Source organism: Lissotriton helveticus, chromosome 4_1, assembly GCF_964261635.1.
Source record: "Lissotriton helveticus chromosome 4_1, aLisHel1.1, whole genome shotgun sequence".
Taxonomy (NCBI): Eukaryota; Metazoa; Chordata; class Amphibia; order Caudata; family Salamandridae; genus Lissotriton; species Lissotriton helveticus.
Window position 1 is genome coordinate 1,383,281,603 of NC_136063.1, and position 16,249 is coordinate 1,383,297,851.

General features: G+C 43.7%; 1 protein-coding gene across 1 annotated transcript in view; it reads left to right on the forward strand.

Moving 5' to 3' along the window:
- The window catches only part of PRL (prolactin), a 119,386-nt gene that overhangs the window by 73,090 nt on the left and 30,047 nt on the right, over nt 1–16,249 (forward strand). The window contains exon 4 of the mRNA XM_078685797.1: nt 13,531–13,710. Within this exon, the coding sequence (XP_078541923.1) occupies nt 13,531–13,710 (180 nt within the window). The remainder of the gene's footprint in view (nt 1–13,530; nt 13,711–16,249) is intronic.

Consider the following 16,249-nt stretch of genomic DNA (forward strand, 5'->3'; position numbering starts at 1 on the left):
GATCTCGTGCCTGACATAGAGCAGCGTGTCGGTCCGTGTCTACATTGCGTTCAGCCTCAATCCTATGCCACAGTCACTTTACATTCAGCTTACAAATCTCCTGGAGCCACGACCTCAAACAGTATTCAAATCAATCCACAAAACATGTGGAATCCTCACAAATCTTTCAACTTTTCTGTACCATTCTGAAGGATGTTCTCTCAATTTAGGGAAATCATTTGTAATTGACAAAATGTCTTGTTTTGTCCATGGCATATGAACATAACTTTATCCAGGTACTTCTCTCATAGGGAGTATTTTTACTTCTCCTACACTACCACCAAAAACATCAGGTGATGATGGCACTCTAACTCGCTTTGTTTCCTTCTTTTTCGACCATCAGCCTTCCCATTTTTCTTTTTCCTCCCATCTTAAAAGCATTAGCTCTTTTATCTGCGATTTCTTTTCTGGTGCCCTCATATTCTCAATATCTTTGTCAGTAAAATCTAGCCTTTAGGATGTTTACGAAATCTTTGAATTTCGAATGTCTATACCAGATTTTGAGCCAATTCAACCAATCTCTCATAGGTCAAAGTTGCTCATTGTATGACAATAGTTCTCCTCCTGACAAATATCTAATCTTGAAGGGATAAGTGTTCCTTGAATCATTTCTTCTAATTCTACTTCGCTTTATTTTCCTGAACTGAAGTTTAGACTGAATTTGAACGCGTAACCAAAATCGAAGAAGGTGGAGTACTAGAAACTTAAGTGTACAGTGAATTTGAATTCATAATTGAAATCGGAGCTGATGCTGGAACCATTACTGAATTCTGATTTTAGGGGTTCTGAATCCTTCAAGCCCTTCTTCGAATTCTTGAGGAGTAAACCCAGATGGCTCTCTTATATTATTTAAATTTAAACTCCTGTCATTCCAATTTACACATGTTCCAGGTTGCATAATTTGTACGGATGAATCTGGAACTGAAAACCCTTTGGCACAGTCATGTCAGAAGCACAGTAATTCATTTCAGGATGTTCTCTTGGTTGGGGGCATTATAAAGGTGGAAACCTCTATACCATTCCTTGTGTCTGATCAAATTCTGTCTGATTGTAACAGCATTCAGAGCTGCAGCATTATTTATTAGTTTGAATCTTAACCATGGGTGCATGAAGCAATGATCTTGTTTTCAAGTCTGATGAACTTCCCTGGACTGTATTTTCTCCAGTAGGTACAGTCAAATTGTGAACCATATTTATCTGAAACCCAGACTTATAAAGGGGCACAACATGTCCACTAGTAACGGGTCAGTCAAAGTGCCTGGAGTACTTGAATCAATCAGGTTTATAGGACGCTGACATTTCTGTCCTCCCACTACAGAAGAAATAATCATAGATTCCTTTGGCAATAATGTGGAAATAAAGAATAGAAACAGGAAAATTAAATGGGTTATGATTATTTAAACCAAAAGCTATTCAATTGCAATGTAACTCAAAAGAAGTAACAGCTAATGTTCTGACAGTTTCCTCTTTCTCTATACAACATATTTAAGTCATTAGTAAACAGCACAGTTTAAATTTAAGAAGAACAGGACTCATAAATAGACTCAGACAGATTTTTAGATTAATTTGGTTGTTGTTATTAAAGGTTCAAAATTCATTGCAACAAGCAGTCGTTTGAGAAATTCAGTTAAGAATAACACAGCTCATATAAAAGCACCAAACACTTAAGCAGGCTTTATCGGATGTGTATTATAATATCAAACTTCAGAGTTATAGAGTCCCACCACCATTTAGGCAGAAAGATAGTTTGTGCTCTAACAGCTCAAATCCTACGAAGAAAGGTAAAAGATTCCAATGTAAATGCTACTAACGGCGAGTCCATTAGCACAGACCAAAGGTAAAGAAAAGAAAAGGAAATTTGGAATGGTTACACGAAGAATGTTCAGTCCATCACCTACTGACAGTAGCCTCAGCAAATCAGTCTAAGTAAAGAGATAGTTCTCAAAAATCGATCAGCATAGCATCCTCTCGCAAGGGGATAACAAAAATATGGTGATGCCCCTCCTTTGGTGTTTCTTCTTTTATAAAGTTTCAACAATTGTCCCAGTGATACAGCATCACACCACCATCGAAAGACTATTGTATGTTCAGATTCACATAATGTCACCCAGGACACTTGCAACAGTGAGATGCTTTCCCATGCTGGTCATGAGAATGAAAGATTTGGAAGTCCCTAATAGGCCTAACATCATTGTATGGAGATGCAAAGTAACCATCCATATCATAGCTGAAGCCCTATTCCCACAGACATGATTCACGGTGAACGTCGAAGAAACATTCAGGAATGTCAAAATTGATACATGTACAGGACAAATAAAGTAACATTACACTGAATGTAAATAGGGTATTGTATTATTTAAGGGAAAGGTCAGCATTACAGAAAAGCATTTTCCAAGCAGCCTTTAAGTTGGTGTTACACGTTTAAATGAAATAATTCTAAACCAACATCAACTATAATGTAATAAAATCAATTCAAAATAGAGCATATATAGAACTTCCACCAACGTTAGTACATGTAAATAGCTAATGTTAGAAATACCTTACTTGCACAATTTCTACACGTTTTTACACCGACTTTTCTAAATGGTGCACTCTGACACAAAGCAACTCCATGTATTAGCATTACTTTGTATGTATGGTTTCTCTATCTAATTTTTAAAAGCACGCTTTTACGGTGCTTCTACTACACTTGTCTCAGTCTTCATATGTCACTGTGTTTAACGTTTGCAAAGTGTACATTCAGATTTTTGTTTCTTCAATCAATAAATGTGTCATTTTTAATTGTGCTTCATCAGAATCAATCACAATACAGCATGTTGGTACTGTTCATCTACTTGATTTGCAATGATTATCATATGCGCTTATAGAATAGGAATTGGTCTTACTGATGCATCCATCTGATGATATTCTTTTGACATTTAGCTATTTATACATACCAGTATTAAAAAATGTGCTGACCTAAATAGCAAGCCCAAAACAACAGCAGAATTAGTGAACTCATTGAGAAAAAAGGTTAGAAAAGTGGCCTGATTAATGGGCCAGCAGATGAGTTAATAAATTCGAATGTAGAGCTGCAAATTCATCCAAGACCATTTGACAGTGTAGGAGTTCTGTTTTTTTATGAGAAGAATTTAAGCGAATAGTATCATCAGCTTGAACAGAGAGTTGGCAAAGGATATCAAATAAGAAGAATACATTGAACGGGGTCAACATCCTTCAAAAGCTAACAACAAACTTTAACTCACAGTCAGGGGCAGATTTATTAAATTCTCACAAGCGCAGTGCAGCAGCCACAAATGCTGCATTGTGGGAGAAGGAGAGAATAGGAGAGCACCACACTTACAGAAATATGGCACTCTCCTCCCCTCTTCCTAGCGCTGGTGCAGAAATATGCTGTCTTGCACCACAGACACACCTTTGCAACATAGTGCAAGGGTGTCTCTGTGAGTCTAGCATAGGATTTGTACCGGAAGGGAAGCCTTCAAGTGCAAAATACCATGCTTAGACTAACTAGAAACCTTTTCCACTTTGTATGTGTGCTGTACAGTGCAGCACACATACAAAGTCAGAAAAGAAAGGAGAAATGAAAACATTTCTCCTTCTTAGCTCCTGGTTGACATGGGCACTATTTTTGCACACTAAACCATGTCTACTTTATTTAGCAACTAGGGTTTAGTGTCAGATACTGTCGGTGATTGCATGGGAACACCATGACCTGCGTTCTCATCTACCGTCCCCCACGACCCACCCCATCTTTCATTCCCAGCTTCCAAGAGCACCTGGCTACACTGGCGATAAACAATTCGTCAGTTCTAGTCTTAGGGGACCTCAATTTCTGGCCAAACGATCCTGCTGGAAGCTCCCATTCTAAGGAGTTTACTGATCTCATGACCAGCCTCAATTTTGTACCTCATATTCATAGCCCCACCCACATTCACGGTCATGCGTTGGACCAAATTTGGGCTCTAAATGTCCCCACAACGCCCCCCATAATCTCTCCCTGCCCCTGGTCGGACCACTCACTTATCTCATTTTCCCTTGCCCTAGCCCCCGAAATTAATCCCTTGCTCCCCAAGAACACCTGGATCAGGAAATGGGGCAAAACCGACTTGCCGTCCCTCTGCTCGTCCTTGTCCAAGACCAGTCCTGACCTCTCAGGTCTTGCTGCCCCAGCTCAACTGGTAACCATCAATAACTGACTGACTCAAACGGGCGATGAATTCGCCCCCCTGAGACGGATCACGGTCAAACGGGCCCATGCAGCTAACAGGTGGTTCAACTCTGACCTCAAGGTGAAAAAATTAGCTGCACGGAGAGCTGAGCGAGCCTGGAGGAGAGCCTATTGTCCTTCACTAAAATCTGTATACCTCTCTGTCCTACAGACTTATAAAAAAGGCATCCTCGAGGCTAAGACAGAATACTACTCAGGCAGGATACTAGCGGCGGAGTCCCAGTCCAAAGAGATCTTTGCTACCGTTCATGAACTGGCAGCATCCGACAGAGCAACGGCTAAGACTCCCCCCTCCCAACATCTGTGCAACTCGCTCAATGAGTTTTTCATTGAGAAGGTTGCGCAGATCAAAATTAACATACCACCTCCTTCGTCAACATTTGTCAATACTTACCCTCCATCAATTACCTCTAATTTGGCTAGTATCCCCCTGCTGACCAAGGACTCACTTCTTCCTCTGCTCCGACGGGTGAAGTCAGGTTCCCCCCTGGATTTTGGTCCCGCCCACGTCCTAAGAGAGATTTTCTCGGCTTGCCCTACCCCCCCCTCACCTTCCTCAATGATTCATTAAGTAACGGTGTTGTCCCTAGCTCTCACAAATCAGCGGTCATTATCCCGATTCTAAAAAAAGCTGGCGCTGATCCCCTATCCCCATCCAATTACCGCCCCATTTCCCTTTTGCCCTATTTGGGAAAGGTCCTAGAAACACATGTCACCAGCACTTTGAGCACCTATGTGGAGGCAAACCATTGCCGCTCTCCCTGTCAGGCGGGCTTTCGACCTCTGCACTCCACGGAGAAGGTAGTGATCTCAGTGATGGACGGACTCCGCGAGGGTATTGACACCAACCTTTCGCAAGCCCATGTCCTGCTGGACCTGTCCGCCGCTTTTGACACGGTGGATCACTCCATCCTCCTCACCCGTGTCAAGGCGGCGGGCATAGAGGGCTCAGCCCTCTCTTGGCTTAAATCTTTCCTGTGCGACAGGGCACAGGCCGTCCATCTCGCTGGCTTCGCTGCCTCTTCTCGAAAGGTGGAGTGCGGCGTCCCCCAGGGCTCTTCTTTATCCCCTCTTTTGTTTAATTTATACATCTATCCCCTCATTTCTATGTTGCAGCAGCTCGAAGTCACGGTGTTCAACTACGCCGATGACCTCCAGCTAATTTTCAATCTTTCCCATTCCCCTTCCTCTGCCCAGAATTTTCAAACCGTTATGTTATTCATTCAGGACTGGATGAACTGCAACCACCTCAAACTCAACCCTGACAAGACAGAGTTGGTCTTGACAGGAGGTGGTTGCAGCCCCTGGTCCCCCTCCTTTTGGCCCCCTTCACTTGGTGTCCCCCCACTCCCGGTTCCTAAAGTTAAAACCCTTGGGATCTTCCTCAATTCTCAACTCTCTGTACACCCCCAGGTCAGCTCGGTGGTATCCTCCTGATTCTTCTCCCTCCGGACAATTAGGAAAATATCCCGCTTCTTCTCCCTCCCTGCACGTAAGATAATTGTAATGGCAATGGTGCTCTCGCGCCTCGATTATGGGAACATAATCTATAATGGCGCGCCGGCCTACGCTATACACCGCCTGCAACTAGTGCAAAATCAGGCTGCCCGCCTGATCCATGGGCTGCCCAAATCCCACCGGGTTACCCCACTGCTGAAGTCGCTGCACTGGCTGCCTGTGAGAGAGCGGGCCCTATTCAAGCCAGGTTGCCTCACTTTTCAGGCCAGGATGGGCACTGCCCCTGAGTTTATTTGCTCAGCCATCAGGCCCTATTTGCCAGGCAGAGAACTCCGCTCTACCCATATGGCACTCCTGGCTACACCCCGTTTCAAGAAAAAGAAAGCTGGCGGGGCGAAATTCGCGGCCCTTGCACCTGTTTTCTGGAACTCCCTCCCTATGACACTCAGAACCTCATCCTCCTATTTGGAGTTCCGGAAAAATTTGAAAACATTCTTATTCTCCAGAGCCTTCGCTGCCTAGTCTGTCCGTCTGCTGTTGCCGCTAGTCGTAGTCCTTAAAGCGCCATGAAACCGCTGAGTATAAGTGCGCTCAATAAATGTTTTTAAATTCAAATTCAACACTCATGTACCACCCATGGTACCCCCACCCCTTCCCCCTTGGGCTAAGTAACGCAAAGCAGCACTGTGTGCTCCTGTGAGCATCGTTCAAGGGTTTTCCAGCACTAAACAAGTTTAGCTCTGGAAAGTAAATTAGTAAACAAATATTTTTGCGTCGATTTGCTTCACTTTTGTGACACAAACACAGCGCTACATCTTAGTAAAAATAGCCCTGAGAGACTGTCTAGTAATGATGCATATGCTGACCACTTCAATATCATGAGATGACAGCAACTCTGCTTTCTTTTTGTGTCTTTCATCTTACCATAAACCTATATAAATCATTAGAACAAAAAAGTCTAAGTGCCTGAACATGTTTTGGAGAAAGTCGAATCTCTGTTAGATAGAAAAGATCAAATTATATTAGAAATATCACAGCCATGATGGTGTATTTATTATTTATTGTACAGCAAACATTTATATTAAATGTGCTATTGATTTTTTTCTGCACTACGCAGTACCAGTGAGACAATTGGTTATTGTGTCAAAAAGGGAGTGGCTCCGGATAGTATGGATTTTCTACTTTTCATGTTTTTATGGCAAGAGACAACATACTATTTTTAGGTGAACCGAAGTCAACGAGTTTATCTATTTCTACGAGGGAAACTTGCTGACACTAGGGTCTGATTTAATCCGACTCTTTACGAGGTCAGCATTCAGTGATTGTCTGGTGTGGATGGATGCAGACACACTTTGCTTTGATGTACCTACAGTGCAGAGACGTTTTAAGGCATGGGCAAAGAGGCCTCTGGCCCAAAGCCCCAGCCTTTCAGAGGCCCCCATGAAAAGCCGGGTACGTTCTGCAGAGTCTTGCCTTGCATAATTCTTAAACAGATTGTTTTAAATACCATTTTAATTTAATATATTTTTTATGTGTGTGATGTGTTAGATAGAATCTATTACAGAAATTGTGCCGAGAAATGTGTTTATGTTTCATGCAACATCCATAAAAAAAATCTATTAGATCAAAACAGGACATCACATATGAGAAATGGGAGGGTGTCCCAGAGATTACTTAAAGTAATATTAGTGAGCTGCTGTTGTGTTACAATATTGAAAACACAAGTCACTATCCCTAAATACTGTATGCAAACACATTTAGAATTTGGAAGAGTGTGCATGTGCGCTGTCAGTGACCTGGCCAAAAAGGGCATGAAAGAGCTGAAATAGGATCACAAATTCGAAGCTGTTCCGAAAAGGGGGCCCCGAAATAATTTTGCCCAATGGCCTTGCTACAGTGTAACAGCACCACACCTCCTACTCACATCTGCTGCTGGGATATTCTGCTGGGAGGTGCTTAATTTGTAAAATAATAATGCCAGGGCCCAGACTTTTGCTCAGAAGCCCTCAGCCAGAGCTATCAAAGGTCGAGGTGCTGAATACAAATGCTGCCTATTAATAAGCCCACCTCATGCCTCTGTAATCTACCACCAGATACTCTGAGTCCCTTTATCGCACTTTTGCAGCTTTTTTTCATCCCTGCTTCCACCCTTTGTCATGGTTTTTCCATCTTTCTCTTCGTCATTCCTTCTGCCTTGTGTGTTTTTCTCTCTCTTACTCTAGATATAAGTTTGGTAAGGAAAAATAAGTGCTGGTCCCCATAAATGAGTGCCACTTGCCCCCACCTGAAACTACCGGCTCAAATTAAGCACTGCTGTTGGGGCTATATTATGGCTGTCTCTCATTGCTATGGTGCAGAGCCCACAGGAGAGTCTGGTAGACCGACAACGGCCTGTGATGAATGTGTCAGCTGGAGGTTGGAAATAAATTGAGAAAATTAATAATAACTGTAACAATAATAAAAAAACTGTCCATATATAGTATACACATACTAAACGTCTTATCCTTGTTAATAATAATTAGAGCAAACAGTATGAAATGTCCTGCTTAGCCTCACTTCAGATAGGTTACATGCCTGTTTTCAATTTTAGAACCCCAATGCACGATTTGTTTTAATAAGCCATCCTTTTTTAGGGCTCGGCGACGTCACCACTTCGTCAGAAGTGGGGCGGAGCTGCGAGCCGTATTGTTAAGGGGTTTCTGGATCGTGCTTGAAAAATTCATCAGTGCGCGAGCATTTTCAGTGCTTTATGTTACCATCTTTATGGTGATTGGTCCTCGCGGTGCCGTGTTTGTAATATCCTTAACGCAATAGGCCATATATATTTCCAGTTGGGCATTTCCTGCATTTTGTCTGCGGTTACGAGCGCGGCAGTCCATAAATATCAATTAGGAGCTGTCAGGGTGCCTCGGTAAGTGAATCCAGATGGCCGGGGTGCGTTCACCATTCAGCAGTGAGTTTTGCGGGCGCGTGCGAGAAACCAGCAAATATGGTGTTTATAAACGTAAATGTTTCTTTATTCTTCTATTTTTTTGTTTATCCGTGGACATTTACAAGTTGATTAAAGCAAAGCTTTTACAAGGGCATATGAAGGACATCTGGACTTTGCGGTCACTCGGCAGAAATGTGCATTTTAGTTAAAAATTACCTCTGTATGAAACGCCCATCTGTAAATTACGTGTCCAGCGATGGAGACACACGGTCAACTTTATTTACACAACACCGTGCATTTAAAATAAAATAGAAAAGAAGGGCCAGTGGAAGCTCTCAGCGAAGTGTCATTTAAAGCAGCCCCGGGCTTGTCACTAACATTGTCGGATGTTTCATACAAATTCAGCCCAGACGCCTCCCTTCTGCACTCGATGGGAATGCTAGGTAGAGAACACCCCGCAAATATTTTCGGGGTGTGCAAGGAAATCGAATTTCACACGCAATATAGCAGCCACCATGTGCTGCTGTTGGCACTCTCCCAAACAAGCACTAGTTAGTGTGTATCCCGTTGTCTGTGTAAAGCGCCACATGCAGCTAACAGCGCTTCTAGCCACCCGGCCTTGTGTCACCAACCACCACAAAGTCGTCACGTGGCCATTGTGTGCGCGCGTTCTTCTCTTCCAATCAGCAAACACGAATAAAATAAACATTTCCACATGCCCTAGCAAGGACTGAAGACCTTGTCGTGCCCTCTGCTAACCTGGGATGAGTGGGCTGTCATATAAAGGCGCGAGAGATGCCGGTCTGCAAACTCCCTATCAGTACAAAAGAATCTGGCACAGCCACTCCAATGTAGAGTTTAATGTGTTTGTCAAGCGCCTACACTAAACCGTATTGAGGCGCTCTGCTGTGGCAAGCTCTGTTAGACAGGATTTGGGAGCAGCGTGTCTAGGCCGGGGATTTTCCACTACAGATCATTGCCTTCCGCGGAATCGGTCTAATGGAAGTGCGACTATACTACAGCTCCCACAATGCAGTTTTCCAGACTTTATGTCAACGGTTGAGGACGCAATTGCGACTTCCGCGCGGACATGGTCGAAAGAAAAGGAACTGGGTGTCACGATAGTAACTACTATGGGGCTAATTAGCTCACTGTAAGTGCGGATCTGGTAGCCAGGGAGCTCCCCTTGCATTGGTACAGCCCATGTTACATGGCACATTCCTCTATGATGGGACACAGCGTGCAGATGTCCGCCCTCCCCTCCCCTTCATGAATATGTATAGCAGGAGGCTTTAATTCCAGATTGTGATTGCAGATTCAGAGTGCAGATTGTGAGTGCAGAGTGCAGATTGTGAGTGCAGATTCAGAGTGGAGAGTGCAGATTCAGAGTGCAGATTCAGAGTGCAGAGTGCGAGTGCAGAGTGCAGATTGAGAGTGCAGAGTGCAGATTGAGAATGCAGAGTGCAGATTCAGAGTGCAGAGTGGAGAGTGCAGATTCAGAGTGCAGAGTGCAGAGTGCAGATTCAGAGTGCAGATTGTGAGTGCAGAGTGCAGATTGTGAGTGCAGATTCAGAGTGGAGAGTGCAGTTTCAGAGTGCAGAGTGCGAGTGCAGAGTGCAGATTGAGAGTGCAGAGTGCAGATTCAGAATGCAGAGTGCAGATTCAGAGTGCAGATTCAGAGTGCAGAGTGGAGAGTGCAGATTCAGAGTGCAGAGTGCAGAGTGCAGATTCAGAGTGCAGATTGTGAGTGCAGAGTGCAGATTGTGAGTGCAGATTCAGAGTGGAGAGTGCAGATTCAGAGTGCAGTTTCAGAGTACAGAGTGCGAGTGCAGAGTGCAGATTGAGAGTGCAGAGTGCAGATTGAGAATGCAGAGTGCAGATTCAGAGTGCAGTTTGTGAGTGCAGAGTGCAGATTGTGAGTGCAGTTTCAGAGTGCAGAGTGGAGAGTGCAGATTCAGAGTGCAGAGTGCAGAGTGCAGATTCAGAGTGCAGATTGTGAGTGCAGAGTGCAGATTGTGAGTGCAGATGCAGAGTGCAGAGTGGAGAGTGCAGATTCAGAGTGCAGATTCAGAGTGCAGAGTGCGAGTGCAGAGTGCAGATTGAGAGTGCAGAGTGCAGATTTAGAATGCAGAGTGCAGATTCAGAGTGCAGATTGAGAGTGCAGAGTGCAGATTGAGAATGCAGAGTGCAGATTCAGAGTGCAGATTCAGAGTGCAGATTCCGACTGCAGATTCAGAGTGCAGATTCAGAGTGCAGATTGTGAGTGCAGAGTGCAGATTGAGAATGCAGAGTGCAGATTGAGAATGCATACTGCAGATTCAGAGTGCAGATTGTGAGTGCAGAATGCAGATTGAGAGTGCAGAGTGCAGATTGAGAATGCAGAGTGCAGATTGAGAATGCAGAGTGAAGATTCAGAGTGCAGATTCAGAGTGGAGATTCAGAGTTGAGATTCAGAGTGCAGAGTGCAGATTGAGAATGCAGAGTGCAGATTCAGAGTACAGAGTGCGAGTGCAGAGTGCAGATTGAGAGTGCAGAGTGCAGATTGAGAATGCAGAGTGCAGAATCAGAGTGCAGATTCAGAGTGCAGATTGAGAATGCAGAGTGAAGATTGAGAATGCAGAGTGCAGATTCAGAGTGCAGATTCAGAGTGCAGATTCAGAGTGCTGATTCAGAGTGCAGATTCAGAGTGCAGAATCTGAGTGCAGAATCAGAGTGCAGAATCAGAGTGCAGAATCAGAGTGCAGAATCAGAGTGCAGTTTCAGCGTGCAGATTCAGAGTGCAGATTCAGAGTGCAGATTCAGAGTGCAGATTCAGAGTGCAGGATGCAGATTCAGAGTGCAGAATGCAGATTGAGAATGCAGAGTGCAGAATGAGAATGCAGAGTGCAGATTGAGAATGCAGAGTGCAGATTCAGAGTGCAGATTCAGAGTGCAGAGTGCAGAATCAGAGTGCAGAGTTCAGTTTCAGAGTGCAGATTCAGAGCGCAGATTCAGAGTGCAGATTCAGAGTGCAGATTCAGAGTGCAGAATCAGAGTGCAGTTTCAGAGTGCAGATTCAGAGTGCAGATTCAGAGTGCAGATTCAGAGTGCAGAATCAGAGTGCGGATTCTGAGTGCAGATTCTGAGTGCAGTTTCTGAGTGCAGATTCAGAATGCAGTTTCAGAGTGCACAATCAGAGTGCAGATTCAGAGTGCAGATTCAGAGTGCAGATTCAGAGTGCAGTTTCAGAGTGCAGATTCAGAGTGCAGAATGCAGATTGAGAGTGCAGAGTGCAGATTGAGAATGCAGAGTGCAGATTGAGAATGCAGAGTGCAGTTTCAGAGTGCAGATTCAGAGTGCAGATTCAGAGTGCAGATTCAGAGTACAGATTCAGAGTGCAGTGAGTGCAGAATTCAGAGTGCAGGGTGCAGATTCAGAGTGAATGAGTGCAGAGTGCATGTAGAGTGACAGTGAGTGCAGAGTGACTGCAGAGACCGTGTGTAAGGGTGCAGGGTGCACATTGTGTGAGTGTGCAGAACGAGTGTGCAGTATAAATAGTGTGTGACTATGCAGGGTGACATTGGGAGTGTGTGGGTGAGCAGTGTGTGAATGTGTAGGGGCAGTGTGTGAGTGTGCAGAAAACACTACACACACATACACCACACACACATACCATACCCACACCACACACACATACACCACACACACATAGCACACACACAAACCACACACCTCACTCTCTGAACACCACACACTCGTCACCACTCACCACAACACACTCACCACCACACTTTCTCCCCAGGCTCACCCCCACAGACTCACCACCACACACTCACCAGTACACAGAAAACAACACACACAACACCACACCCCCAGCCGTCAATGAATGCTTTCGCCATGCACAAACACCAACAACCACCAATGTACGCTTTCACCCAAAAAAAACTCCACCATGCATCCGTGCCGCTAAACACCCACGCACACAACAAACAATGTCACTGCAACTTTCACTAAACACACACACACACCAACAGCTGACAGTACACCAGCCACTCTTTCAATTGGCACAATCATCAGCAGCTGTCAGTGCACATTACCATATACAATGCCATTATCTTAAACTCAAACAAACCGAACCCTAATGCCTTCCTAATGCTTGTTTGTAAAGCATTGTTCTTAAGAATTCATTTTGTAAGTTAAGAATGAAAACTTTTTAAAATCATGATTAGTTGTAGCAAATTAGATGTATTTCTCTTGTGCTTCCATTTAGCCAAATGGGCTTAAATTCAATTTTAGGCAAAGCTAATTTTGGAACAACTTGTGCCAAGTCGCATTTGGTACTATTTAATGAACCCCTTCACCATATACCCTATTGAATAAATCACATGAGTGTTACTGTAAAATGAATAAATATTGATAGGCCCATAACATTTATGAAATATGAGAAGAGTCACTATCAAGACTTAAAAAGCTAATATTCTCTTTGGTATTTGTATGGCTTCAGGAAGTCTGAAAATGAAGCATGAGGCTAATAGAGCATGGAGATCAATCATTTGTGTTATGATTTTCAATGCTTTCAAAAAAAGCTTTCTCACTATGGTGATAATTTGCTTTGGAATGCCATGCCATTGTCCATCCACCTCATGAATGAATGAGGTGGGATTTACACATGCGCGACTTAGCCCCATGAATTCGCCAAGAGTCAATTTTCCAGCCGCGGCCCGTGCAGGTAAACCGATGAGGGGAAATTAATTATTTATTTAATTTTCCTTCGGCACCGCCTGTCGAAATCCTCCCACCCGGTCCCACCGCTCTTACGTGCACGGGCCGCGGCTGACATTTTCCTGTGGATCACGTGTTCTTACTGCATGTCATGCTTGTTCATTTGCAGCACGACGATCTGCTGAATCTGGTGCTCAGGGTGCTACGTTCCTGGAATGACCCCTTGGGCCACATCGTCACAGAGGTGCAGGGTATCAAAGAAGCTCCAGACACCATCCTGTGGAAGGCAGCGGAGATTGAAGAGCAAACCAAACGACTCCTTGAAGGGATGGAGAAAATCGTTGGAAGGGTGAGCACTAAAGTTTGTGCGAACAGTGTTATGCAAATGTATCTTGAGTCCATATTCCTTATGCGTAGTCAGGCCCAGATTTACATAGATTTGGCACATGGCAGGGTGCCAAGCAAAGTTGCTGTGCATCGTTATGTCAGCTTCCTGTATAAAAGCTATGCTAAAAGGTAATCTTCTCTTTGAATGTGTGCTACACAGTACAGCACTCTTGCAAAGAGGGTGAAACGAGGAGAAATATAAATGTTTCCCGTCATTAGGTCAGCCTCACAGACCGGCAAGATTTTGGTGCAAATTCATGGCTACAAGTTTTTCAAGATATGAACTTGCATCAAAATCTATTGGTGGATGCACGGATACGCCCATGTCACCCATGGAACGCCTCCTTGATGCAAAGTAATGCAAGGCAGCTTTTTGCTTGACATTACAAACCTGGATTTTGCGTCAAGTCTGTTTGAAAACATTATTTAAACCTGAATCAAAAATATTGTAAATCTGTGCCTCTTTACCTTTGTGCTGGAGGAAGGTGGCCCTCCTGGCACATAAACAATAATTTTTAAAAAAATGAAGCTTTGCAACTTCTATGTGTGCTGCATTAAGCAGCACACATAGAAGTTTCAAAAAACCATTTAAAGATTGTTTAAGTGCAGGAAGGGAAACCTTTGCTGTTGCTAAAAGTATCAGACCATGTTAATTAAATGATTTCACAAAAAACCTTCTTTGCTACTGAGCTGTTGCTGGAATTGGCTGTGTTTCGTTATCACATAGGTGCTTATTTACAAGCCCTTTGCACCGCCGGTCCCTCACTTTCTCCTATATTAAAACTGACTCACCTGTGGCGCAAGGGGCTTGTAAATAATCAGTGGCGGCTCCTCCGCTAAGGCAGAGCAGCATCGCCCCACTGCTATTGCAGCAGTGAAAAAAAGAAAATAAAAATGATAATAGCAAGACATTAATATTATTTCCTTTTTCCAATTGGGAGTCGGGCGGGGCTCGCTCTCTGACGCCAGAGCAGGGGAGGAATAGTTTGCACTCCTCTAAGTACACCAGACAGTTTGGCCAGCCCTCTAGAGCCTGCCAAACCATCATGCGCACTTGGCATGTTCCCCATTGGGCTGTGTTGCACAGCCCTGTGGAGAACATGCCCAGCCTCCCCAGGCACGGCTTGGGCGTCCAGACAGGATGCTCAGGCCAATCACGATGCTGTAGGAGATCCTGGAAGCCTGAGTGCTTCCGGTACTTCCAGCAGAGGAGGAGAGGCTTGCGGCAGAGAAGGTACGTTTTTTATTTTTTATTTTTGTTTAATCCTCAACCCTCCCCCACAAAACCCACAACCCCTGTTCTGCGCGAGCCGCAACTGTAAATAAGCCCCTTAATGTTCTAAAGTTTCTTAGGTGGGGAGCAGCCTTTGATGCTATAACTACCATCATACTGTTATAATGAAAAGCACTCTAGTCTTGCAATGTCTGATTTGCTGAATACATTTTTCCATTTTCAAATTCTAAGGGAAACTCTATGCAGATTTAAAATAAACATATAGTTAGCTTTGCATTACTACATTGGGAAAATTACTCTGTTTACTTCCTTGTCTTCTAATGTAATGCATGCTATGATATGAATTTCAATTATCTTAGGCATCTTAGGAGGTTTGCTTGGTTCAGGTTGTAAGTTCTGTGGGCACTTCTGACAATCACTGGAATAACGTCTGGCTCCACCAATGTATATCTGTTGGTGGAGCTTTTTTTCTCGTAAATGAGTGACGTTCTTCAGGCATCCAAATGTGTCACAGTCTCACAATTCCCCACAGATGTCTCCCTGTTTCTAACGCGATACATCTTCTAACATAACACAACACTACGTCTATTGCTTTGGTACTCCAGTAAGTTACTCTTGTCGCCTCCACTAAGAAGTAGGATGAATATTTTTGAGGTCTAACAGCTCTGACAAGCAGTCTGTCTTTCCATCAGCAAACCCCTTCCACTGCTCCTCCTCTCTCCTCACGTGAGCCTCTGTGTTTTCAGCAAAACTTATATTTTCACAAGGAAGACTCAAAAATGTTAATGCTCCATAGGGGACTTTCTAACCCTAGTAAAGATTTGCAAATGCACAGGCCTAGTAAAACCATATGTATATATATATATATATATATCACTTACATGAAATACAAACATCTCAGCATAGAATATTCTTTATCACACAATAAATGAGTCTGAATGTTATGTATGGCAGGTTGTTTGTAAACATGTATATATTAGAGAATTTCATTGAACAGTGCAAAATCATCAAATTTACTCGTTTAGGTTTCATAGATTCATGGATTCTTCAGAAAGATTTAACAATCCTATTAAAAAAACACTTTGCAATCCTCAGAGTGGAACCTCAAAAATAACTAATTGCGAAAAACAACACAATACGTGGGTGATATGAGAAATATAGAAGGGAGAATGACAAAGGGTGTGTTCCACAATATTTCACAATCAGATTTCAGTCCCTGCTAGAAAACAGTAGACTGTGGCAGAGAAAGGCAGAGCTACAACAGGTG